At 42.6% G+C, this 26,409-nt stretch overlaps 3 protein-coding genes and 1 long non-coding RNA gene across 5 annotated transcripts in view; 3 read left to right on the top strand and 1 right to left on the bottom strand.

Moving 5' to 3' along the window:
* The first annotated feature begins 406 nt into the window (after window positions 1–406).
* atp6v1c2 (ATPase H+ transporting V1 subunit C2) lies at window positions 407–8,782 on the top strand. 2 transcript variants are annotated; one of them, XM_028988457.1, is made up of 14 exons: window positions 407–515; window positions 998–1,170; window positions 2,383–2,450; window positions 3,743–3,828; window positions 4,238–4,294; window positions 4,654–4,748; window positions 4,870–4,961; window positions 5,163–5,261; window positions 5,339–5,407; window positions 6,809–6,901; window positions 6,954–7,062; window positions 7,458–7,555; window positions 7,654–7,783; window positions 8,652–8,782. In XM_028988457.1, exons 2-14 carry the CDS (start codon window positions 1,042–1,044, stop codon window positions 8,745–8,747), a joined length of 1,221 nt encoding a protein of 406 aa, XP_028844290.1. In that variant the 5' UTR covers window positions 407–515; window positions 998–1,041; the 3' UTR covers window positions 8,748–8,782. The 2 variants fall into 2 exon arrangements, with proteins under 2 accessions (XP_028844290.1, XP_028844299.1); XM_028988466.1 differs by having other exon boundaries at window positions 6,975–7,062.
* Window positions 8,783–11,909: 3,127 nt separating this feature from the next.
* Window positions 11,910–14,272, top strand: ccr6b (chemokine (C-C motif) receptor 6b). Its single transcript, XM_028971289.1, has 2 exons — window positions 11,910–12,183; window positions 12,588–14,272. Exon 2 carries the CDS (start codon window positions 12,627–12,629, stop codon window positions 13,728–13,730), a length of 1,104 nt encoding a protein of 367 aa, XP_028827122.1. The 5' UTR covers window positions 11,910–12,183; window positions 12,588–12,626; the 3' UTR covers window positions 13,731–14,272.
* A 2,511-nt stretch (window positions 14,273–16,783) lies between these two features.
* LOC114785291 (uncharacterized) lies at window positions 16,784–17,467 on the bottom strand. The gene is made up of 2 exons (XR_003749039.1): window positions 17,223–17,467; window positions 16,784–16,979 (listed from the first exon to the last, which is right to left on the bottom strand). It is a non-coding gene; the product is annotated as an uncharacterized LOC114785291 (long non-coding RNA).
* A 6,546-nt stretch (window positions 17,468–24,013) lies between these two features.
* Window positions 24,014–26,409, top strand: part of pxdn (peroxidasin) — a 48,235-nt gene continuing 45,839 nt past the window's right edge. The window contains exon 1 of the mRNA XM_028971279.1: window positions 24,014–24,551. Coding sequence (XP_028827112.1) covers window positions 24,367–24,551 — 185 coding nt within the window. The 5' untranslated portion in view covers window positions 24,014–24,366. The remainder of the gene's footprint in view (window positions 24,552–26,409) is intronic.

The following is a 26,409-nucleotide window of genomic DNA, read 5'->3' on the forward strand; positions in this document are numbered from 1 at the left end:
AAATCAGCAAAAGCGATTAAATCTGAAGGGTTCCCATATTAAGCAACTCAGGATTATGTTATGCTGAGACTGCCAGTGTAGGGTTTTAAATCCTTCATACTGAAATGTCACATCCACTTAGAATATGATGAGGATGATAAATTCTGAATATAATTATAATTACACACTACTACTTCTTCTTCTACTACTACTACAGGTTATAACTATTTTATTAATATGACTGCAACAAAAGGAAAACCAACAACTGCACATTTATTTACTTGTTTGTTTGTTGTGTAATTTTGCCGCTGACCACTTTTGCACTGGTTACTACAAAGCCCGGAAGGCAACCTGAGAAGGCTCTGGGTGTTGCTGTGTTAATGACGCCATAGAAAACCCTTTGTAGGGAAACCACTTCACCTGTGGCCACCAACAGCTCAGGACCAGGACGGATAAGCAAGAGACTCTGAACCAACACCAATTCATCTGAATGATGGATTTATTTATCTTTGTGGAATCATTTACTGATAGACAAGGTAAATATTTTACGGGAGGACCAAAATGCCAGTTTCAATTTAATTAGTAAAATTTTTTTAATGGTTGCAAGATAGCATGCACAAATTAATTAATTAATTAATCAATTAGATAAAATATAAATGTATTGGATGGGTGAAGTGTGGTTATCCTAAGCAACTTGTTCTTGAGGTACTGTGCACTTCGGTTGCCAGCCACTTGAAACCACTTGAGATGTGGTCATGTGTTTCATCTATTAAGGTTCAAAACATGATTATCGATTTCAATTCTAAGAGCTATTTTTTCTTATTTCAGTAAGTTTTAAATAAGTTATTTAAAAAATACTTCAAGCAATGCATTTGGGTCATAATACAGACCATAATATTTTTAACAAGCAAAAAGATTATCTTAATTTTTGTGTAATATCATAGACAACATTACTTCTAGACAACTGTTCTGCAAATAAAAGTGTATTGTGTAATATCTCAATAATATTTCAATTCAGACTGAAAGACGGTACGGGGCTGCACAGGGCCAGGGTTCAAGGCCATGGCGGATTTCTGGCTGATTTCGGTCCCGCTGGACATGAGCAGCACAAAGTCACTTGAGAAGTTGAAGCGTGCTGCGTCCAAAGCCAATTTAGCCTCAAGCTTCAGGTTCCCCATCCCAGAATTTAAGGTAAGAGTTAAACCAATTATTTAGTGCCACACTAAACTGCAGAGGATGTAGTAGGCCAAAGGTCATGATGGAGAGTTCTTAACCTTATCAACTGCTTGGCATAGATGCTTTCTTGGTGCAGCGCAGGTTAGTAGGAGTTCCTTGTGCGCTTGAAAGACAAATGTTGTTTAAAAAACACTGCCATGCTGGCAACAATGTCAATTAGGTCCTTAGCACAGTTTAGCACACTTTTTAACAGGTGTACAAACAGGCGAAATGCAACACCTAAGAGAAATATAATGCATATCTGTAGGTCAGATGTTTTGGGTTGCCTTTTCAATGACTTGCTCATATTTCCTCACTCGGGGTGTGTCTGATACCTCTGCAAATTCTTCTGTTCCACAGTCCTCTCTAGATGTATGGGGATGATAAGATCCCATGACAGCTCAGCCTATTCAGAGTACTATAACATGAATTCTTCCCTTCAAACCTCCCTATCTGTTTAGTGTCCGAAAGTGGGGTGGTAGGTTACTGGCCCCTGAACCCATGTTTTATGAACGCTGCGTGTAGGAGAGCCGCTTCAAGCGCCCGAGGGGAGTTGTCACGTTAGGGGACGGGGGGCCCAAGAGCAAGCGTTAGGCGCAACTGAAATTTATTTAAAAGAAAAGAGCGTTCAGATTAAATACCCAGTGGTATTCGTGGTGGTGATCGTGACAGACAGGTGCAGGCAATGATACTGAAGTGAGCTGGGACAGGATGAGACAGGACAAGCCGAGGGCGTGACAAAAGGTGAGGGCTGAAAGGACCGATGAACTGGGGGCGTGACATCAGTATTGTTCATGTGGTGTGATCCTGGCATTTTTGATCCAGAATCCTGCAGATTACTACACCAAGGTCCAGTGTATCTCGTAAACTGTAGAGCAGCTTTCAGAAGCGTTATGTGAGCAAGTGTTTCTCTGTTTTTTCTTTCAAAATGATTTCCTTAGACGTAAACCCTCACTGAAGGGTAGGAAGCACTTTATGTTCAGTTTTCTTTATGTAATAATTGCCGAAGTTGAACTTCAAGAGAGTCAAGGAAGTGTTTTCAGAAATGTGCCGATGGGGAAACCAAAATTTGATTGGTCAGACTCTAGCATCCTAATCATGAACATTGTGAGTTCCTGGAATTGAAATTTTTGCACACACAGTCAGGGCCTGAATGGGTGTTATGAGTCTGAAATTTGTATCCAACAGACGGGCACTCTGGACGTCCTACTTGCTGTGTCTGAGGATCTCTCAAGACTGGACTCCTGTGCTGAAAGGTGATTAAACGCAAACGCCCCGTTCCACTGCTCCCAGGTGCAGAATCTTTCCCACGTTAAATATTCCCCACTGACTGTACTCCAGGCACTTGGCCCCGAGACACTAAATCCATTTGGATCCTATTTCAATCGCTCCGACACAGCGTTCCATCTTCTGCCGTGCTGGCAGTGCTCTAGATGGACATTTATGAACTGGACACCCCGTTGTTTTTGTGTGTTGGAAACAGTTCAATGTTTTTTCCTTTCCGCTATCATATCCTGTTTCACAAGTAGGTCAAGTTGTACTGGTTGTCCAGCACATATAGCGACAATAAAATTTGAATAGTTGCTGTTGTACTATGATAATGTGCTAAATTATTAAATGATTAATGCTAGTTTATTCTATTAAAAATAGCATTGTCATAATCACATTACTTTTCTGAACGAGTGAAACTATATCTATCACCACCTAATATACACGTCACATGTAAACATCAAACAGGACTGTAAATGTTTACTAATAATATATTACTGTTTATGAATTGTTAGGTTAGGTTGTTAGGTAGTAGTTCACTCATTCAGTCAGTCTGTCATACTTTCCATTTTGTACCTGTCATTCACACAATTTATGCTATAGGTTAACTGCGGGCCTTGTTCACTAGGATGCTGCAAGGTCAGGTGTCCCCAGTGTTATGGTAAATAGATTATATGTTGATGTGTAATTACTCTTTCACCCACATCCATCCACACTCCCTTCCTTTGTTTCCCTTAACGTGCCTATTCAAGACAGGAGTGAGGTGTGACTTACCTGGAGGACAAATTTGAACGTCCCTCATATTGACAAAGTTCTATGGATGCGGAATGAAATGTCTCTACCTTAAAGGAAGAAGTCCAGTGGCCATGACTCAACTTTCAGACAACTTCACTTCATGACTGAAGTCTTCACAGACTTATTTTACACAGAACACCCAGATCTTTAATGATATAAACACAGCTTTTAATGGGAGGAGCCTGGCAATTGATAGCTGTCATGGACACTACTTCCTCATCCTGGATTATAGTCTATTCGCCACATGTGCAAAATATAAAGCTTTCTCGCCTTATCTTTTTATTTATGTAAATCCTGAGGTCATCTTTGGCCCCACACTTAGCCAATAGCGCTGTGCTTAGTGCCAGCTCTTATTAAACTGCTGAGTTTCGCTGTGGCACGAGATGCTTACCCATTTTATTAGTTTTATGCGTTTTATTAGTTGTATACATGCCACAAGAGTACAGACACAAATAACTTCCTATCTCAATTTGACTTCCTTCAGCGTGATGCGCAAAACCTCCCAGTGTATGGCAGAAGTCATGGAACCTAACAGTTACAAGGTTTTGGAAAATTCAGATGCCATTGGAGGTGAGTGAGAGGAACAGAAAGGAGAGAGGAACTCATTAACTAAGAGCAGGAATGGAGTAGTCACCTCATTGACGTATCTCAGTCACCTTGTAGCTCATGTTACAATTAAATGACATTCAATTACATGTATTGTTGCAGGGTTTGTTTTATGACCTTTCTTATTACCTTATTACTTCTTTATTACGGTCTTTTTACCAATATTTAGCCTCTTGTGTAAACTCTTGACCTTTCAGTGACCCTGGATATCAATGCCTTTCTCCTAGCAACACCTATACAATAGATGGATGTCTGTTTATCTTTTCAATTGTTTTTTCAATCAATTTCATTTTTACACAAAAGCACAAAGTGATAATGTCATACACTTTACTAGTTTTTCTGACTTTTTAACCCAAAACCCATCTACCTTCAGACCTCAAGAATCCACCTAAAGTCTCACGATTGAAATCCTACTTCCAGAGATTGATGGGTATTTTTTTCCATTGTGTGTGGATTTTGCATGTGCTTATTATATATTTTTTTCTGGATTGCCTGGTTCCCTGGCTGGTGATTGACTGAAAGCTGAAGCTTTCGTGTCAGAGGTGGAAAGTAAGTAAATCAAAGATAATCAAGTTTTCTACCAGTTGTAATCATTCCAGTAGCTGTAATAATTTGCCTCCTCAAAAATAATTCTTCATGGGGTAAGAAGCTACTGGTTCAATGCGTGGACATGCGTGAATTTCTTTCCACCTCTCCATAACTCTTAAATATATTTGTTTTTTATTTTTTTGCTGTGTGCTACATTGCTGTATTTCGCCACATGACTATGGATTTCTGACCACATTTCAGTGGACCTGGCCACCTATGTGACACACTTCCAATGGGACCGAGCCAAGTATTCCACTGCCCTGCCTCTGAAGAGCCTGGCAGAAATCATGTTTAAGGTAGTACAGCTGTAAATAAAGCTGCAATGAATCAGCCCATAGGCAGTGTGCCTGTGGCATAAAATTATGAGCCTGCACATAAATTAGCACCCCTGTTTTACGGCATTTGTGTGTTTGTTAGCAAGTTACCCAAGTTGAGGTAGAGCTGAGATCTCGAAATTCTGCCTACACAAATGTGAAAAAGACGCTGCAGAGCATTGAACTGAAACGAGAGTAAGTAGCTTGCTTCCCTCTGGTACTTTTGTCAGCTTCTTCCTGAGCAGCAGTCTGATTTACAGTTGCTGCTCGGTCTCCTGCATGTGGCTAGCCTGAGTTGTATTTCAAGACAGGCAAAGGAATGCTCTTGTTTTAATGTTTTAAATATTCAGCTTAAATGACAATAAAATGCAAGTTATTGCTGTGCTGTCATCACAGGCAGAACTTGCACACTCGCACTCTGACTGACGTTGTGAAGGCAGAAGACTTGGTTTTAGGCTCTGAGTACCTCATGACTTTAATAGTGATTGTGGGCAGGTAAGTAAAACAAAAGAGATTAACGCATGCATTTTTCCCCTTTTGTATTACATCATGAGTTGTAATTATGTGCACAGGGAAAGCTATGCAGAATGGGAGAGATCTTATGAGTCTTTGTCAGAGTTTGTGGTCCCCCGTTCCAGCAGGTGAGTAGCATAACTTTAAAAATACCCAACAAGGTCCTCTCCATATTGTTATGATGATTATTATTATTACTATTATCATGGTATCTCTTATCATACATGTGGTTCTTGTTTATAAAAACAAGTAATTGGATATGGTCTACTGCTGGAACACAACAAATACTTGCAATATGAGCCCTGTGGTTGTGACATAATACTCAGCCCATAATTTATACGATCAAATAGCAGGGTATTTCTCTCCTTTTGAGCGAGGAGCCAGTTTAGAGTTACGGACGGAAAGGAAGAGTGTCTCACCACAGTCGGGGAGCTGGTGTCAGTCTCAGTAGACAATCTTTCCTCTCGTGACCAAGGTCCTTAGCTTTCAGCCTCCAGCCCCGGGCTCAGGTGTTGCAATCACACAGGATTATGGGACATGGTGTTGGAAGTACTGTACATTTAATGCATTGTTCGTGAATGCATAAGCGGCTGGTCTGCAGGGCTCTGTCTTAGTGAACTCCAGATGTCCATGTGTTTTGAACTGTGAAATAAACTATATAACTGCACTGTTCTCAAACACATCAGTCTGTGTAGGTGTTGTCTAGGTTTTAGAAAATGATTTGTAAATCATGGTCACGTAATCTGGTCACGAAAGGTGCCCGGGGAGCAGTGTGTGGGGATGGTATTTTTCTCATTGGCACCTCAATGGCACCTTGGCATCTCGGGATTCAAAATGACAGCCTTCCGATTACGGGTCCAATTCCCAACCCACTACACCAACACTGCCCCCAAGCTGGCTGTAAAGTTTCTTCTGTTGAAGCCATGCTTTTGTTGATTTGGATGTAGGTTTAGGGTCATTGTGGTTTTGCTAGGTGAAATTCCGCTTTCACTTCAGCCCAGTTTCAGCTGAAGAAAAGCAAATCAAAGCACGATACTGCAACCGCCATGCTTTACAGCGTAAATGTTAGTGGGGCGTAATCAGTCACAGTATGGTGTTAATGAGAGTCTCTTTAGTTGATGGCAGCTGATGGTACCATAAAGACATAATGCTGTAATTAAATCAAAAAGGTGCTTCACCATTGAGGTCCTTCAGCAACTCAGCAAGGTTATAGGTCACGTTAAAGATGTGAAAAATGTTGAAACTATTTATTGTGGTCTAATTTTTACAAAATACAAAACACCTGGCATTTTAACATAGTTTGTACTGCTCTACAGAGAATCACTTTATCAGCTTGTAGTTGTAACTTGAGAAATGAGTGTGGTTTCAGCAGATTCCAAAGATACGCCCCCATCACCACAGGGCAGAGAGTACTTCTATTTTTCCACGATTTTACATACTTTGCGATTTTTATCATTTCTTTATGTCACATTTTTGTTCTGTTCTACATGCAGATGCAAACAGTGTTTTATTTTCACTTTGTGCAACAGAAAAATATTGGAGGAAGCAGACGCAGGGATGTTTACGGTCACTCTTTTCAAGAAAGCTGCGTGTGAATTCAAAGCCAATGCCAAAAAGAACAAGTAAGCCCATAACTGGCCATCCTTTAGACCAAGCATCCTCTGTGGTAATCAGCTTTGTTCTGGTGCCTGACAGGTTTATGGTGAGAGATTTCAGCCTGGAAGAGGCTGAGCAATGGAAACAGGAAAGGCTCCGGCTGTCTGTGGAAGAGAAGGAGCAGCATGTGAGTGCAGGGTTCAATTGGATCGTATTCTGGATTTTGCACCAGTCATTATGAATTGTTTTATGTTATTAGTTGCAATAGTGATACACTGTTCATCACACTACCAATTTTACATTTACATTTACGGCATTTATCCAGAGCGACTTATAATCGTTAGTTACAGAGACAGTCCCCCCCTGGAGCAATTTAGGATTAAGTGTCTTGCTCAGGGACACAATGGTAGTAAGTGGGATTTGAACCTGGGTCTGGTTCATAGGCGAGTGTGTTAGACTACTAGACTACTACCACCCTAGGCTACTAATACTGGGCTACTTACACCCTACCACCCATGTTGTTCTCCTTTTGTGGTTTCGGTGCTGTGCTTAGTTGATGCTTAGGTTCACGGTTCTCCACAGGGCATCTTTGTACGCTGGCTCAAGGTGAACTTCTCTGAGGTCTTTGTGGCCTGGGTACATGTAAAGGCACTCAGAGTTTTTGTGGAATCTGTACTCAGGTGAGTTCAAGACACCCACTCAATCTCAACAATCCAGCTTCCTTTGAAAGATTGAAGTTGTGCTATCAGCGGGCGTGCTTGCTTGATTCGTTGGTCAGGTATGGTCTGCCGGTCAGCTTCCAGGCAGTCCTGCTTCAGCCAGAAAGGAAGAGTGAGAAAAAGCTGAGGCATCTGCTGAGCTCGCTGTTCACTCACCTGGACCCTGCTGCCATAGCTACTAAACAAGATGTGAGTGACTTTTAAAATGTGTATGTGTGTGTGTGTGTGTGTGTGTGTGTGTGTCTGTGTTACGTCGGGGGACGGAGGACCCAAGCGCACGTTTTACAACAGAAAAAAAGAATTAATTGATATAACATAACAAAAGGGATAGAGGCCCCAAAACAAAAATATTCACAGGGTTCAGATTTCCCCTGGTTCAGATTTCACAGGGTTTGGCACATTAGCCAACATACACAAACACAAGAATGGTGGTGCGGGGTAATGCATGGGCTGACTGGGGCAGCGAGGTGCAGGTAATAACACTGAAGTGCAGACAGGATGCAGGTGAAGACAGACAGAGCAGATGAGCTGAGGGCGGCAGACACGGGACCCGTGCAAGGACGGGTGTCACTGAGCAAAGCACCGTCCCCACACACACTGCTCCCCAGCCCCTTCCTCCTGAATGCTGATGACCTGCTCTGTGTTATGCTGTGTTGGATCTGCACCAGCACAGCACACAGGAAAGACAGGCGTGGCTTCTGGTTATAGCTGCTGGGCATCAGCAGCTTGCTCCAAAAAACGTGCTGGGTCGATTCTTCTGTTAAGCAGGACCCAAGCATTTGTTTTCTCTGTAAGTACTGATTGTAAGTCGCTCTGGATAAGAATCAGCCCCGACATTAACCAAACCGAGTCCTTAAAGACACTGTGGTGGTGCAGGGTAATGCAGGTGCAGACTGGGGTAGACAGGGACAGGCAATGATACTGAAGTGGAGACAGGATGAATACAGACAGAGCAGACGAGCTTAGGGCGTGACAAAAGCTGCCGGCCGACAGGACCGATGAATGGGGGGCGTTTTTTTTTTTTTTGCTATTTACTCAGTAACCTTTGCTCCCCTAGATGACGCCAGACATCCCTGGAGTGAGCGTGGGCCAGCAGGAATACTACTCCTACATCTGCTATTCAGTCAGCTTCAACATCGTGGATGTCAGTTAACATGAAATCTGGGGAGACCCTGCAACCAATGGACCTCATTTTAATCTTTGTACCTCGAGGACACTGAGCTATCAATTTTTCTATTGTCCAAAATTCCAATGAAAGTGTCGAACCCATGTGTATAAATAACACAGAGGCTGTTTAAATAAATACATTATTAATAATGTGTTGATTTTCAAATTTGCTTAAGCATTGATCCTTGCTGATGAACATATTTTGATTTGTTATGCAATGTGTCCAAAACATTATCTCACAATATTTTCACAATAATCTTTATCATGTAATGATGGTTAAACAGTATTATAAAGACTTGTATATTTAGGGATCATGTGACACTATAATGGTTAATGACTTAAAATGTGATTTGGAATATAATAGCATATATATTCAGTGACATTTTTTTCAGGAAACTCTGAACTGTGAATACAGTTTAACAAAATAATATAAATAATAAAAGTATCACTAGATTCTAAAAGTGGACATCATTAATTATGAGAACAGCAGAGACCCTCATTTATTTTGTCATAATTTAATATCAACATAATTTGCATGAACTGTTCCAAAAACCTAAAAAAAACACAGTGGTGACAGATCTTTAGAAACATTTTTTATGGTGCATCCAAAAAGTATTTGCGTCACTTTTTCCACAATTTATTATGTCACATTCATTTTTCCCTAGGAATTGTACACACAACACCCCATATAGAAAAAAAAAAGTTTTGGAAAATTGATAAAAAAAATTTAAAAAAGAGAAATCACATGTACATAAGTATTCACAGCCTTTGCTCAATACTTTGGTATCTTTGCTGTGTGCTCCATGTCATTGTCCTGCTGAAAGAGAGGAACCGAGAGCGCTCTGGAGCAGGTTTTCATCCAAGATGTCTCTGTACATTGCTGCAGTCGTCTTTCCCTCTATTCTGACTAGTCTGCCAGTTCCTGCAGCTGAAATACATCCCCACAGCATGATGCTGCCACCACAATGCTTCACTGTATGGATGGTATTGGCCTGGTGATAAGAGAAGCCTGGTTTCCTCCAAATGTGACATATGGCATTCATACCAAAGAATTCAATCTTTGACTCATCAGACCAGATAATTTCTAGATAGTTTCTCATGGTCTGAGAGTCCTTCGGGTACGTTTTTGCAAACTCCAGGCGGGGTTGCTAGATTGCTGCACAGATGGTAGTCCTTCTAGGAGGTCCACAGAGGACCTCTTAAGCACTGACAGAGTGACCTTCGGGTTCTTGGTCACCTCCTTGTCTAAGGCCCTTCTCCCCTGTTTGGTCAATTTAGGTGGTTGGTCAGCTCTAAGAAGAGTCCTGGTGGTTTTGAACTTCTTCCACTTATGGATGATGGAGGCCACTGTGCTCATTGGAACCTTCAAAGCAGCAGATTTTTTTTCTGTAATATTCCCCAGTCTCTGAGGTCTACAGACAATTCCTTTCACTTCATGCTTGGTTTGTGCTGTGACATGAAATGTCATCTGTGGGACCTTATACAGACAGGCGTGTGCCTTTCCAAATCTTCCAAATCTGTACAGTCATGGCCAAAAGTTTTGAGAATGACACAAATACTGGTTTTCACAAAGTTTGCTGCTTCAGTTCTTTATTATCTTTTGTCAGTTGTTTCTCTGGTGTATTGAAGTATAATTACAAGCATTTTATACGTTTAAAGGCAATTACATAAGTTATTGACAATTACATCAAGTTTTTGCAAAGAATCACTATTTGCGGTGTTGGCCCTTTTTTTCAAGACCTCTGCCCTGGCCATTCACCCTGGCATGTTGTCAATCAACTTCTGGGCCAAATCTTAACTGATGGTGACCCATTCCTTCATAATCAGTTTGTCAGAATTTGTTTGTCCACCCACCTCTTAAGGATTAACCTCAAGTTCTTTATTGGATTAAGGTCCAGGGATTTTCCTGGCTATGGACCCAAAATTTCAATGTTCTGTTCCCCAAGCTACTTAGTTATCATTTTGGCCTTATGGCACAGTGCTCGTTGCCGTCAGATTATGTTTTGGTACCATTCTTTATTCTTGGCTGTGTTCTAAAATTGAAACAGCCCACACATGAATGGATGCTTTACTGTTGGCACGAGACAGGACTGATGGTAGAACCCACTTTTTCTTCTCCGGATAATAATTTTTTTCAGATGCCCCAAGTAATCGGAAAGGGGCTTCATCAGAGAAAATGACTTTACTCCAGTCCGCAGCAGTCCAATCCTTGTACTTTTTGCAGAATATCAGTTTGCTCTTGAAGTTTTTCTTTGAGAGAAGTGGCTTCTTTGCTGCCATTCATGACACCAGGCCATCCTCCAAAAGTCCACCTCACCGTACATGCAGATGTACTCACACCTGCCTGCTGACAGCCCACAGCTGAATCTTTAGGAGACAGTCCTGGCGTTCGCTGGACTTTGTATGGGCACCCTGAAGCCTTCTTCTTCTGTGAAGCCCTTTTTATGCAACGCAAGGATGTCTGCACATGTTTCCATGGTTAACAGAGGATGACTTCAAGCATCACCCTCCTTTTTATAGCATCCATTCTACTATTCTAACTCAATCAGCATGACAGAATGATCTGTCAACACTCTCACTTGTGTGAATGAGTGGATCAGTGAAATGATCTCAACAGGTGGTTTTGTGAAATGCAGTGGAAATTCGTTTTTCCATTTGACCAGCATCCTCCTCCTGGTAAGCAGCGTGATAGCACGTGATTGACAGTTAAATCCTGCGAGGCAACACCCAATGACTCAACAAAAAGGTGATGGACTGATGTATTAGAGACCATGTATCAGAAACAGAATTAGAGAAAGTTTGAACATTTACGCACATAATCAAGTCTCTTTGGTCTCTTTGGTACCAGTTGGGTTCTAAGTTTTTGCCTTGTTCCAGTGGAATCTGTGTACGATATTAAATACCTACATTTACGTTTATGCCATTTAGCAGACGCCCTTCCCCAGAGCAACTGACAGTCAATGGTTGCAGGGACAGCATCTCGTGACAGAATTAATACAATCACGACGTGCATGTAACATACTGAAGTTGGATAAATGGACAATGGTCGGGCATCTGTCCCCGTAATTGATTTTGTCACAGAGCTCTACCGCCCTCTAGTGTTACGCCAGTAAAAGAACAGGCAAGCGCTCAACGCAGACCTCAAAATTAGAACAAAAGCGTGAGGTGGATCCACCTCGACATGTCGATATTTCACACCGCTCGGCCAGTTTCCCCAGACACCAAATACACGACGACAGGGACGCGCACGTGACATTTAGCCGTGCCACTGGATGCCGAGGAGTCCCGGCCGCGTTGCAGCCAGCGTGCGTTCGCATCACCGCGACTCCCCGGCAAAAGCAGGAAGTTAAAAGCAGGTACAGCGCGACAGAAAACGACTTCAGTCCCGAGGTCCCGTCAGAGGAGCAACGAGCGCCGTCCAGGTAGGAGATTACGCAGCACGCAGGGAATTCAGATGGATTAGCTGTGAAGGGAAAACATAAATGCAATTATTATTTGCATATTTTTGGTTTTATTATTATTATTATTATATCACTGTGTTGTGTGTGTTCACCGATACACACGCGGTCTGTTTAGTTTGCAAGACACATTTCTCAAGAAACGTGCAGTTTGACCTTCTTTTGCCTACCTTTCATGAATCTGTCTATCTACACATATTACGTTGACATAAAACGTAATAAAACCTTCTGCGGGCAATTTTCTTACTCAAGTTTTGTTCACATTGTGGATTATTCCAACAAAAAGCATCTGGCCAGATTTGAACAGGTTGATTAAACTGATCATTGGCTCTTTGGGCATACCTCACTGTGTTCATTTTGTTTTCCAGATTACATAGCAGACTTTACAGACTACCAACCATCTAACAATGAACCCGACGACTGGATCAAATAACTTTACGGAGGATGATAATTATTTCAGTGATTATGATTTAGCCCAACCATGTGATTTAAAAGTTAGCAAAGTGCTGGAGGTCACCATACAAACATACATCTATTCTGTCATTTGTGTCTTTGGTCTCCTGGGCAACATTTTGGTTATTTTGACTTATGTCCATTACAAGAAGGCCAAGTCCTTGACAGACGTCTACCTTGTTAACGTTGCCATGGCAGACCTAGTCTTCGTCATCGCTCTACCCCTCATCATCTACAATGAGCGCTATGACTGGACCATGGGGTCCTTCATCTGCAAGCTGCTTCGGGGTGCATACAGCATCAACCTCTTCAGCAGCACCCTTCTCCTGGCCTGCATCAGCGGAGACCGCTACGTTGCCATCGTTCAGGCCAAAAGGTCCTTTGGTGTCCGATCAAGGGCCCTTGTCTACAGCCGCCTCATTTGTCTTATGGTCTGGCTGCTGGCGATTGGCCTGTCTGTCCCAACATTCATGTACTACGACCTCATTGTAGAGGACGAGCAAGATCAGGCTGCTGAATGTAACTTTAAATTTGACGACATTGACACGGCAAAACGGATCAAGATCCTGCTGCCCAGCACGCAGGTATCCATCGGTTTCTTTCTGCCTCTGCTGGTCATGGGCTTCTGTTACTTGTGCGTCTTGTTCACCCTGCTCAGGACGCACAACTCCCAGAGGCACAAGGCGGTGCGGGTGGTCCTGGCTGTGTTTTTTGTGTTCGTGGCCTGTCACCTCCCCTACAATGTGGCACTCCTGTTCCACACCATCGGCCTGTTCAAGGAGCGAGGCTGCAGCTCAGAGAATACGCTCCTGCTGACCATCTCCATCACCAGGAGCGTGGCCTACCTCCACTGCTGCCTCAACCCCATCCTCTATGCCTTCATTGGCGTCAAGTTCCGCAAGCACTTTGTCAAGATCTTTGAAGACCTGTGGTGCCAGGGGAAGAAGTTCATTTACTCGGGGCGGTCCTCACGACAGACCTCAGAACTGTACATTCCGGCACCGTACAAGTCTAATGATGGACCTAAACCGGACAACCCATCCTCATTCACCATGTAAGAATAATAACATAGTTTTTAATGTGTTCCAATGAGAATGGAGTTCAGGAACATTTCCTTCAATTGGGAACATCTGAAAATAGAAAACAGACTCTTTCAATTTACATTGATGGAAAATGGTATTTTGTTATGTTATATTTTCTTTTTCATTTGTTGTATAATCTCTGTTTCATAATCCCGACTGTGTGTTTCGCATGGCATACGTTGTCATGTTTTGCATTAGAATAAAGATCTCTCACATGTAGTTATCACAAAACGTGCCAGGAAATATTTGCATATGGTTTGGCAGTAAATGAGAACCACCAGCGTAAACACATTTTGAAAAACAAGATAATGTTCTTTTATGATGTTATGTCATTTAAATTTGGAAAACCGTATCTGAGGTTCCTTTTCATTATAAGTAAACTGGTAAAAGGCATTCAGCAGCATGATCCTGTTTGGGCTGGGTCAACAAATACTAACCGAATTTTAAAATTTTAGCCATTGTCTGTCAACCACCAACAGGACACGCGACAAGTTTTGTATTTTTCATTAAAAGAAACTTCTCACCCTTTGGAAGTGGTTCACATTTGTTCACACTGTCCATTTTTTCACATTTGTTCACACATGTCTTTATTTCATGCACTTCTTCAAACATCCTTTTCTCTTCAAGCACCAAAGGTCAAGTAATCTATTTATATACATATACAATTTCAATACAGATAAAGACTGTAGATATTGTGGCAGAGAAGGCCTGATTGTATCATCTGCATAAATGGAAATAATAAATCTAAAACATTTAATGCATCTTTAATTTAATACAGACATTACGAGGAGTCCCATCCAGTATTGGTACTGGATGTCTAGTAACCTCAAATGACTGATGACGGTGCATTGCCTGCCTCATTTCCAGTTCCCTCAACTCTACTGACAATCACTGGCTGATCTCTTACTAAATGGTTTTCAAACAGGTGTGCAGAATGATTTTCTTTACACTCAAGGTGTAAAGAAAAAAGGTGGTAGTAACCTAGTGGTAGAAGCCACATGAAGTCCACAATCACAGGTTCAAAACCCACTTAGTACCATTGTGTCCCGGAGCAAGACACTTGACCCTGAGTGTCTCTATAGAACTTCTGTTGACGACAAGTGTTTTGAGAGGAGTTTCTGCAACTGGTTTGCATTTACGTTTTACACAGCATTGATCATTAGTCCAGGGTGACTTACAATCAAAATTAAAGGGACAGTCCCCCAGCTAAAGCAGCAGTCTGGGTTGGGAAACAAAAGCTTCTAATGTCAGATCTTGTTTTCAAATTCATCCTCCAAAGGATATGATGTAATCAGTGTTATTTGCCACAATTTCATAATGTTATGGTCTATGTATACTGCCTCATGATAATGCTTTTGTTCCTCGAGCTGACGGGGGAAGGAAGCGCAGAGGCGGCACATACTGGGAATCAAGATTTATTAACAAACACAAATCAAACCGTTGCAAGGGCCGAAAAACACGGGAAAAGGGGGGAGAACAGAAACTAACCCACAGGCGTGCGGCGATTGCCAGAACTGAAAATGTTGCACGGTCCACAAAAATGTCGCAGCCCACGATGGGCTGCTCCACAGCGCCTTTTAACAGCAGTCCTGATTGGGCCCTGGTGTGTCTCCAGGTACAGCCAATCATTTCTTCATGAACAAGGGTTCATGAACATTTGCAGCGTTTATCAGACTCCCTCACCCAGTGTGACTTGCAACTGGTGGTTAAAGGGACAGTCCCCCTGGACCAACTCAGGTATCAAGTATCTTGCTCAGGGTCACAATGGTTGAAAGTGGGGTTTGAACATGTTCATTGATGAGTGTGTTACCCAATAGGCTAGTACAACCCTATGAAGACAAGAAGATTGTTTTCATATTGCATAACATTTATTTGTAAGCAATAACTGTTAAGTTCCATAACAACAGCCTAATGAATTATGAATTATCTTGTGTATACTGATGGCAGAGATCAGGTTGGAACATACACTTTCAGAAGTCACTCTTCTGAAAGGTCCAAACAGCATGAACAGGAACAATGGCTTTTTTAGATTACTGAGTCTGGGGGAAGAGTCACTGTTACATCGCCTTTCAGATCGCATTCTTGTTTACATATTAAAATTAACATACGCTTTCCTTGTTCTATGGAAATTATTTTGTGTTTTCGCCATAGCCAAATTCATGACTTTCTTCACAGCAGTGTTAACTGTAAAATATGTTATATAAGCCCTGCGATTGTGCTTACCCCCAGGGTCACATCCTCTGAGACATCCTCTGTGCTTAGTGGGTTTGGAAATGGAAAGATGGATGGATTACAATGCAATATGATCATTTATTGTTTTCACATGTAATTTGAAAAGAAAAAAAAAAAAGAAAAAACCCTGCCACTGAGGTGTCCTTGAGCAAGGTCCTGTCCCCACACACATTTTGTGTCTGCCCACTGCTCATAAAATAGTGATGGGTTAAATGCAGAGGACACATTTGGTTAGGTGCACCCTGTGCTGTGCTTGGTGTGCATCACAATGACAAAAACAAACACTTTCTCTCACTTTCATTAGTGATGGTGTGAGGGATGTTTCCCCCCGAGTTTTGGAGGATGCAACGTTGCATTTCACTCAATAGCACGGTGTATTACTGCATCTGTGGTATGGAAACATCTGTTCTATAATGTGGTGTATGTAAAATTGAACGTCCCACATTTTCACTCATCATGCTTGAATTACAAAAATCTGATACATATGCTAGAGAAGATGTTTGCGGAGATAATGTTTCTTGCGTTGGCTGAAAGTAGGGCATGTTTCATGCTTCTGAAACTAAAAGCACAGCTTTTTTTTTTTTTATGAAGTGAACACTAGAACAGCCCAAAATATCAAAGCTGCTCTCACGCCAACCTTCACAGGATTTAATATACTTTTTACCTTCATCAAATCTTAATTAGTTATTAATATTAATAATAATAACGAATTAAGATTTGATAATATTTGACTAATACAATTGCTACTCACATAACATAAAGATACATAAAAAAAAATAATTTCAGTTCAATAAATATACATTATCATATATTTATTTTATTGTCTATAATTCCTTTATTTGGAATAAATTTTTTCATGTTGATGAAAAGTAACAGCTTAAATCCATATGACTGAAGACTGTTTTAATGCAAAATGGGTCCTCTTGGGGGGAGACAGTTAAAATTATGTACTTCAGGAATTGATGCTCCTGTTGTTGCTGCATCGCTTCCACTCTGGACAACAGAAATCAGCAAAATTACACACATACATTTCATTCCATCTCTCTAGTTTCTCTTGGGAATCTTGATAACTGCAACATGGTGATAACATGCAACATTCTTAACAATGAAACCACTAAGTTTCAGAAGCCTTAACCTCTGTAATTTAGGTTATTTTCATATCCACCCCCTCAATGTTCGGCTTCTCTGATGGAAGAAGTTAAAAAAAAAAGATCAGCAATTTAATAACCAGCTTACCTTTGACTGGAAAGATGGCTTCCAGCCAGTCTAGTGAGGGTGCTCAGCCTGCTGCCGTCCCTCTACTGGTTTAGGACGTGCATGAGGACCAAAAGAGTCAGTGTGAACAGACAGTAAGTTCCAATGTCGCTGACAAAGTATGCATGACTGGCAGAGAACAGCAGGAGAAAGGCAAGCAGCGTGTAAGGCATTATCTGCAGCGAGCCTGTGGATCATGTCGCCTTCTGTCTGGCCAAGATGTTTAAATCCTGAGAATCAAAGGGCGATTCATGAGTAGTGGAATGTCAGGGTGAACAATACTTAGTCACAGATGTCATTTACAAACAAAAAGCCCTTCATGTGAATGAACAATTTCTCAGAAAAGAGATTTTTGGAAGATATTTTTTTCCTTTCAAAATAAAAACATCAGCATTTCACTTTTAAACATTTTGTTTTTTGTAAAGCTTATTTGAGATGCTCCTTAAATGCAATTATGATTTGGATGATATATATTTATTATCATCAACAAATCAATTTGCCATCCTCAGTGTGTCAAATCTGATTTCACAGTTGGGATGTCAGCTGCATATTTCAGCCATTTCATTCTTTGAATAGTTTAATACAGCTCTTCAATATCCTCAATGGAAAGACTGGGACATTGATGCTATGTTTTGTTGCTTCAGGCTGAGTCACAATACTCTTGCTGTCCCAAACAAATATCAGACATAGAGATGTCAATGGCTTCATTCTCTCAGACAGAACGTGAGGTCACGTATTTGCAAATGAAATTACTTATAACGTCCTAACACATCCTGCTGAATCTGTAGACAAAAAAAAAAAAAAAACTTTTGTAAACACTTCATGTATTATCTACCTTTTCTAAGTGTACAGACAGAGTCTAGACTGTAAGTTGAGGATGTGAAAATTGTCCTGGTTTCTTATACAAGTGATATCCACATCACAAAAATATCAGCAGATGAATGCGTTACAAGGCTTCTTATGAAATTACGTAATCTGTGGTCAGGAACAAATGTGCACATTGTGCTCACACTCAAAAAAAGCGTTACGGGCATTTCATCCTTCGTTCAACATTGGCCAGTCATTAACAGAATCTGCATTTCTTGGGATCAGACCGGCACCACTAAAGGAACATTATGTGAGATTCTGTGAAAGTCCACAAGGCAAGTGCCGTTGTTTATCTACAGGTCAATATAGTGCACTCATACAGTTGACATCGCCTGTTTACTTTATACAGTCGCTTATCTTTTCGATTCTGTTCTCAGCCTTTACAGACTGGTCATCACTCTGCGTGAAACTGATGCTGCAATCATGTCATGTCAGATGCGTGAGAGCTGGCAACCCTGAGTTCCCCCAAGCACTTTACCCATCTGATACCACAAGCAATCTTTAGTCCGAACTCCCACACTCCACAACACTTTCATGACATCATGAACACCATCTTACTTTTAGGTCGTTTTCACATGACATCACCTTGCTACATCGCCAAACCAAGCCAAGAGCGAAATTCAGATGGAGGGCAGGAAGTGAAGTAGTAGCGAGGATCTACTAAATGTGAAGTAGTAGAAAGGATCTACTAAAATGGCCATGTTTTGTGGTCTATGGCTGTTTCAATCATTCGAACTGAGCAAATGCAGATGTCAAAAATTACTTTCTGTTGGGACAAGAAATCAGTACAGATTGCACATCAAATGCAGAGAATTTAGTGAGCATTCAACATTTATTATGTGGAAAAAATACCTTTACACAACAAACAGCACAATACGTGGGCATAAAAATCCAACCATTAATTAAAAAACAAAAACAAAATTGAAATATCCGGCATTCCGGTTTAGTTGCATAGATTATTAACACCCACTGACTGTGTCAGGATTGGTGTCAGTTGGAAGACATCACCTGTGGCCAATCCAGGGACACAACGGTAGTAAGTGGGGTTTGAACCTGTGACTTTGTGGCCTGCTGGTTCATATGCGAGTGTGACACTACCAGCCTATCAACAGCCTTGATTGTTGGCAAATCTTTGGGATCTTCACAAGATATTTTTTAATGAATTGCCTGTACCGCTGTCTAGACACTGGATTTAAATCTGCCATTTTTACTTCCTGGCCTTCATTTGAAATGACGCCACCTTCATGCGTCATCATAACCATGTCCCTGAAATTTGGCTCTTGTGTGACATTCCTGATGTTCCCCAGTGTGCCACAAGAGGGACTCATTCTGCAACAGTTCAATGTGTCCCTCTCTCACCTGTCCAGGTCAGCACCTCACACACAATCTTTCAAAAGCATGGTCCATGTAGAAATGTCACTTTATTATATTGAGCAGACAAAATTAGAATCTAGAACACTAATATCATTTCACGTTTTTAAGATTTTATCTAGAAGTCAGAGCTCTTCATCTCCTAGCTATCTCATAAATTTCAGGCTGTACAGATATTGGATTAATTTTGAGCTACTTGATTACATTTGTTGAGTATATTTCATTATTTCATACATATTTTAGAGAATATTGCCTGTTCAATAAATACATAAATATCAATAACTGTAAAGAGTATAAACTGATTTGATTTAACAAACAAGACATTTCAAGGATGTGGGGTGCACTGGCGGCTGGATGTAATTGGGATCGTCAAACGTGGGTGGTTTTAAGTGAAAGTGAAGGGATTGTCATTGTGACACACTGCAGCACAGCACACGGTGACAGAACAATATGTGTCTTCTGCTTTTAACCCATCACCCTTGGTGAGCAGTGGGCAGCCATGACAGGCTACCGGGGAGCAGTGTGTGGGGACGGTGCTTTGCTCAGTGGCACCTCAGTGGCTCGGGATTCAAACCAGCAACCATCTGAATACAGGGCCACTTCCTTACCTGTTAGGCCACCACTGTCCCAGAGCTTCCCGATTTCAGAGATTGGGAATCGTAGACGTGTGATGACATCAAAGGCAAACAAGAGGCAGAAGGGCAATCCAAAAGTGTGGTCAGGTCAAAGGTAGTTGGCGTGAGGTTGTATCTATCTGGGTAAGGCGTACAGCACCTCTGTGGCCTCCTCTCCAGGTGGAGCTGCAGGTCCGGGTGGAGAGAAGGCGCCCGACGCTCCTTCATATCCGCTGGAGGAGGCAGGTGGAGTGGGAGGAAGATGGGAACATGCCCGGCCCGGGGCAGGGTTCTCCGCATAGATCCCTGGAGAAGAAGCCTCTTCTTATTCTGTCTCTTCTTAAACTGTTCAAAAACACAATGTAAGAATTAATTCAGAACTCTTGTGCATGTTTCATTATTTCCTTTAAAAAATAGGTCCTAAACCTGAACATCATGTAGGTTTATTGTTAAATAATTCATATTTTTTGTGGATTTATGAATAAAAATCTTTGGAGGACCATAGATTAATCATTAGAGCGATTAGGGTGAAAAATGAGTTGAAGATTATGGTAAATGTGTACCTGAATTAGATTTATTCACATGTAAGGTAGTGGATAAAATACACCACAAGGTGATGCTCCTTTTGCACAGTTTATTTTTGCTAATGCATTTACTTTTCCTTTGTAGGTCACGTTACTTCTGGAGTAATTTACTGGAAATATACATTTTAATGAAACAGAAATAATAGGATTTTTTTAATTAAACAGAAATAAATATCTTGTGGAAGAAACAATATTGACTCAAATACAGATTCACAAATGCAGTTACTTTTCTAATCTAATCATACAAAACAATCTGAAATTCTCCATCTGCATAAACCTCATCCTGGTTTAACAAGAAAACCTTAATGTGTTTTTTGTTAGCTGAATCAGCAGTAAGGGCATGCTTTACAAAAAATGCATTAAAAACTGCCTTAATTGTCAGGGTCTGCATGAATGACAATCTTTATTAGTGTACATATGGGGACATTGGTGGCTTAACCACAAAGGAAGTGGACTTGTAGGGTCCGAAGGATTGTAGGTTCAAATCCCGAACTGTGAAATATCCACTGAGGTGCCACTGAGCAAGGCGCCATCCCCACACACTACTCCCTGGGCGCCTTTCATGGCTGCCCACTGCTCACAAATGGTAACAGGTTAAATTCAGGGGACACATTGTGTGCACCGTGTGGTTAATGAAGTGGTTAATGACCTGCTGTTGGCCTCTGATCAGGGACTCATCTCGCTGCTTGTCCTGCTTGATCTGAGTGCAGCATTTGACACTATTGATCACGCTATTCTCCTTGCCAGGTTAGAGAATGTTATCGGGATTAAGGGAACAGCCCTTGAATGGTTCAGATCATATTTGACCAACCAATATCAGTTTGTGGACATCAATGGTGTTTCGTCTTCACATAGTAAAGTAGAGTTTGGTGTTCCACAAGGTTCTGTCCTAGGTCCGTTACTTTTTTCTCTATACATGTTACCTTTAGGCGACGTCATCCGCAAACACGGTATTAGCTTTCATTGCTACGCTGACGACACACAGCTGTATCTGTCAGCATTGCCAGATCAGAGGCAGCAGCTGAACAAAATAGAGAATTGTCTGAAGGACATTAGACAGTGGATGCTCACCAACTTTCTCCTGTTAAACCCTGACAAGACAGAAGCGCTTGTACTTGGGCCTCAAGCAGCCAGGCATAAACTGGCTGACTACACAATAACCCTGGATAGCCTTTCTTTTCTTGAAGTGAAGGATCTAGGTGTCATCATTGATGCAGGTCTCTCATTCAGTTCGCACGTAGATAATGTCACTAGAATAGCATTCTTTCACCTTAGAAATATTGCGAAAATAAGAAATATCATTTCAATGCATGATGCAGAAAAGTTGGTCCATGCATTTATTACATCAAGGTTAGATTACTGCAATGCATTATTGTCTGGATGCTCTAGTAGGTGCATGAGTAAACTCCAGCTAGTACAGAATGCTGCAGCCAGAGTTCTAACCAGAACCAGGAAATTTGACCACATCACCCCAGTCTTACAATCACTGCACTGGTTACCCATCAAATTTAGGATTGACTACAAAATCCTACTTTTAACCTATAAAGCTCTAAATGGTCTCGCCCCACAGTACCTGAGGGAACTTTTGGTTCTTTACGAACCGCCACGCCCCCTTTGATCAATGGGTGCGGGGTCACTACTGGTACCAAAGGTGCAGAAGGTCACAGCTGGGAGCAGATCCTTCTCCTATAGAGCTCCGCAATTGTGGAACAGCTTGCCTGTCAGTGTCCGGGACTCAGACACAGTCTCAGTGTTTAAATCCAATCTGAAAACCTATCTGTTTTCTCTGGCTTTTTGCTAAAGTCCTAGACCCTCATTTCACTTAATTTTGACGCAGTGTCAATTATAAAGTCCAGTTTATCACAGAGTCCCCCTGTTAGACAAAGACAAAGTTAAATTCACCAGTTAGGCTGTCCTAGTTAGGGTACCGGGCCACTGTAGCACCAATATACCACTATAACCACATATTTCAGTATCGGTCGTACAGTGCAACCGTCTGCCGCTGCTTCTGTTTGTTTTTCTCCGAGACACGGAATCAAGCGCCCAGACTACTGGCAGACCCCAGTGAAGAGACCAGCAAATAAATCCTGGTTCCTGACAACTGCTTTACAAGGACAAAACATGAAACAAACCAGAGGGTCACCACAGCCACCACCACCGTTACAACTACAGCTTCAGGGATCTTCAAATGGACCAGTAACATCATTATGGACACGTAATCTAGACCATGACACTGACTACATCCTGGACTTCTCCAACCCTACAACCGTAGGACTTATCATTATATCATATCCAACCCTGCACTGACACCATTTGCAGGCTCACTCTACCCTGGAAGGGGGTCCCTCTCTGTATCACTCCTTCCCAAGGTTTCTTCCTCTCTTTTTTCTCTCTCCTAGAGTTTTTTTTGTGTGGAGTTTTTCCTTGTGTGCAGAAGGGTCAAGTGTGGGGGGTGTCAACTGTAGGGCCTGTCAAAGCCCATTGAGACATACTGTATGTGATTTTGGGCTATATAAGAAATAAATGTTGTTGTTGTTGTATCACACTGACATACACAATAACTTTTTTTAAACATCTTTTTTTTTTTAAAAAAGGACCAAAGGGCCATAGGGATAAAGACATAGTAGTCAGAGCAACACACTTATCCCAACTCAAACTGTTCCTGGATCCCTGAGCAAGGTTTTCCTAACGTGTGTTGCTGTTATAAATATAACCCGAATGTGTCTAGTCCTTGTGCCTGCATTACTCCTGTCACCTGGTGAGTGGTCCCCGATGTGTCCCTGTATTGTCATTAAATCCCTGTTTTACTTTTGGAATTGTGCATTTGTGTGCTCGCTGCCCTGCTCCGCCGTGACAACGCCCCATACACAAAGCCACTTCAATAAAGCACACAACATGCACAACGCATTCTAGCAGGAGGCAATGCAAAGTGCATTAAAGTAAACTAAACAACCAATATTGACAATTGTTCATGACAAATATTAGACCAATGTTCAGGAAATTTAGCGGAACAAAATAAACACGCAACAGAGTTTTCCTTCAGAAACCTTCACTGATGTAAAACATAATATAACCTCTAACACAAAAGTATTACGTTTTTTACCAAAAAAGTTTAATGAACAGGGAAAAGAGTTTAACGAAAAAAAAGTTTAATGAACATCTAGCTGCCGCTAGAGGGCGGAAGAGCATCAACCTCTGGCGGCAGAAATGTGGTTTCGGAATAAAGAAATATTATGACAGAGATCATATCGTCTTCTGTTAGTATTTATAACCTTCCAGCTAATAAATCACGAGAAATCTGCAGAGGGTTGGTCATGTGTTAAGTCTGTTCGTGTTTTAAATACACTAGTATTTAGGGGAACTTGCAGAAAGTTGTTCGGAATGAATCAAACAGTCAACGCGATGAATGGTTTCGGAAATGCGCGCATCCGAACGTCAGATCGTTCTGTGCGAGTTTGAAAGGAGTAAAAAAGAAGAAGAAGAAGAAGAAGAAGAAGTCGAGCAGGGTGGGCTCTCCTGCCGAAACGCGCCGAGCAGCTCGCCGATTGGCCTCGTCGCCCCCCCCCACCCCACCCCACCCCGTAACACTGCCCCACTTTCCCCGGTCCGCGCTGCGGGCTTCGGCGGAGGGACGGACGGACGGACGGACGGGCGGCGGCGTTGCTTCTCTGCTCGGCGGACTCGCTCGCAATGGCGGCGCGGAGTGGCCGCGCTCTCCCCGCGCTCCTGGCCGCGCTCGGACTCCTGCTCGTCGCCGGCGGCCCGCGCCTCGCCTCCTGCTGCCCGAGCCGCTGCCTGTGTTTCCGCACGACCGTCAGATGCATGCATTTGAACCTGGAAAGTGTACCTGCCGTGTCTCCCCAGACCACCATCCTGTAAGTAAGACCCCCGTTTTACGGCGACGCGTCGATCACTTCTCCGAGAACGCTGTTTGCGCCAACTTTTGGCCACAGTTGCGTCGTGGGTGGGTGGGTGGGGGGGTGCAGGGTGGGCTTCTGTCTGCGAACCGGAGAGAAGAACAAAGATGTTCGTGTGCGTCGAGGTAACTTGTGCACGGAGAGGGTTTTTTTTTTTTTTTATTCCCCCTTCTTCCCCGACTGACAGCTGCACGGCCCCCACTCTCTCCGCACGGTTATAAGCGTATTATTACTATTACGCTCCTGGAGCTGCTAAAGATCACATGACTTGACCCCCCCAAATTCACCTCCGTTAGAAATGACGCGCTCAGACAGGGCTTGGGGTGCATTGGGTGCATTTTTCTGCCTCTTTGTTGGCGCGACTGCTGCCAGCGCAGATTTGCCTGACTGGAAAGCCACTGTGTTCAGCCTGGAGCACGGGGAGGAGAAGGGGACAGGGGCACGAACCAGGCTGACTGACGCCAGGGTCGGCATGGAGGTCGGGAATGGCCTGTAAGAGAGGGCGACTCGGTTGCACGGAGAGACGACCTTTGACCTCTGATGCTTTGCTGATTAGGGCCCTGTCAGTGTGCCAGGGTCTGGCAGACGCCCCTTTGGACGGGCAGAATCGGTCATTGTCTGCACGCGGTGACATGGGGAACGAACCGCAGGCGATTCTTTTCATGCCACCCTCTCACTCGCTCTCTCCGTCTTCAAGTTTGGCCCCAAACATCTGCAGATGGGCCACCAAGTGCCGAAAGTTGCACTGCGGTTTAGTGGCGGTGCTATTTCCATGGAGACCGAATGGATTAGAACACTCTCCTCTCAGTCGACGAAGGTGGTGTCGAATCGCCGGAGGTCTGCAGATAAGACAGCTCACCCCCCCTTCCCCTTCTTTTCATGCGCTCTGGGACCGTAGCCGCCACCTGCCTCCCCGGCGTGCTCAGTCTTGTCAGGGCATGACTTCAGCCAGCCCCTCCGCATTTTCTCACTTTTCTCACCTTTTAATTACTCTTCAGTAAATCTCGTACACTTCTGCATGAACCAGAGCCGCTCCTCACCCCCACCTTCACTTCCGGCTTGTTTGATTCGGTGGAATGTCTTCCTCCGTGTATGTGACATCCGTCTGCATACAGTACGTGGGATTTAAACGGTCGGATTAGCTCAGCGGGTTTGCCATTTTCACAGCCGTTTGTTGGTTCGGCTCCAACCGCTGGGTTCCTGGCTCTGAATGGGATATTTCAATCTGATTACAGCGCTTTGTCTTATGCAATAAACAGCTTCATGATGATGTCAGGTCTTCTCTGGCCTCTTCAGGTCTGATGTGAAGACATTCATCGTCTCATCGTCACTCAAAACATTTGACTCTCTAATTTTTTCTCTCTTATCCCCTGTTTTTGTATTCTGCGTAGTTGTGCATGATGACCCGCACTGCTCTTTTGTGGCTCTCAGCCCATGGTTAGATGTTGGTGCTGGTTAGTTCTAAATGACTGCCCACCTTTGACCTTTGGCACCTAAACTGCAGCCTGAGCCGCAATGTGTCTGGTTGCATTGGTGCATTCACGTCCAGATCAAAGTGGCTGATGGACAGCTTTCTTTCTCCAGGCTCGGCAAAGAGCATTCATACGTAATATTGCTGAACTTTGATGTCTGCGGGTTGTGACGCATTAACGCGCAGCCAGTAGAAACAAACCATCGAAGCAGTGTTCAAACCAAGATGGAGGAGAGGTTGATTATAGCAATTTAATTCAGTCACATCCACGGCAGGAGGGCGGTCTGTTGGAGAAAAAATGTTTGATGCTGTAGCTAAGAAAATCAGTCAGATTGCTTTTTTTTT

The sequence above is a fragment of the Denticeps clupeoides genome, chromosome 1, assembly GCF_900700375.1.
Source record: "Denticeps clupeoides chromosome 1, fDenClu1.1, whole genome shotgun sequence".
Classification (NCBI taxonomy): Eukaryota; Metazoa; Chordata; class Actinopteri; order Clupeiformes; family Denticipitidae; genus Denticeps; species Denticeps clupeoides.

Excerpts from the sequence above, each read along its gene's own strand:
- atp6v1c2 (XM_028988457.1), top strand. The coding sequence starts at position 1,042 with ATGGCGGATTTCTGGCTGATTTCGGTCCCGCTGGACATGAGCAGCACA. Across the intron at positions 4,962-5,162 it reads AGCATTGAACTGAAACGAGA|GCAGAACTTGCACACTCGCA; the intron begins GTAAGTAGCTTG and ends CTGTCATCACAG. Across the intron at positions 5,262-5,338 it reads TTAATAGTGATTGTGGGCAG|GGAAAGCTATGCAGAATGGG; the intron begins GTAAGTAAAACA and ends TTATGTGCACAG.
- ccr6b (XM_028971289.1), top strand. The coding sequence starts at position 12,627 with ATGAACCCGACGACTGGATCAAATAACTTTACGGAGGATGATAATTAT.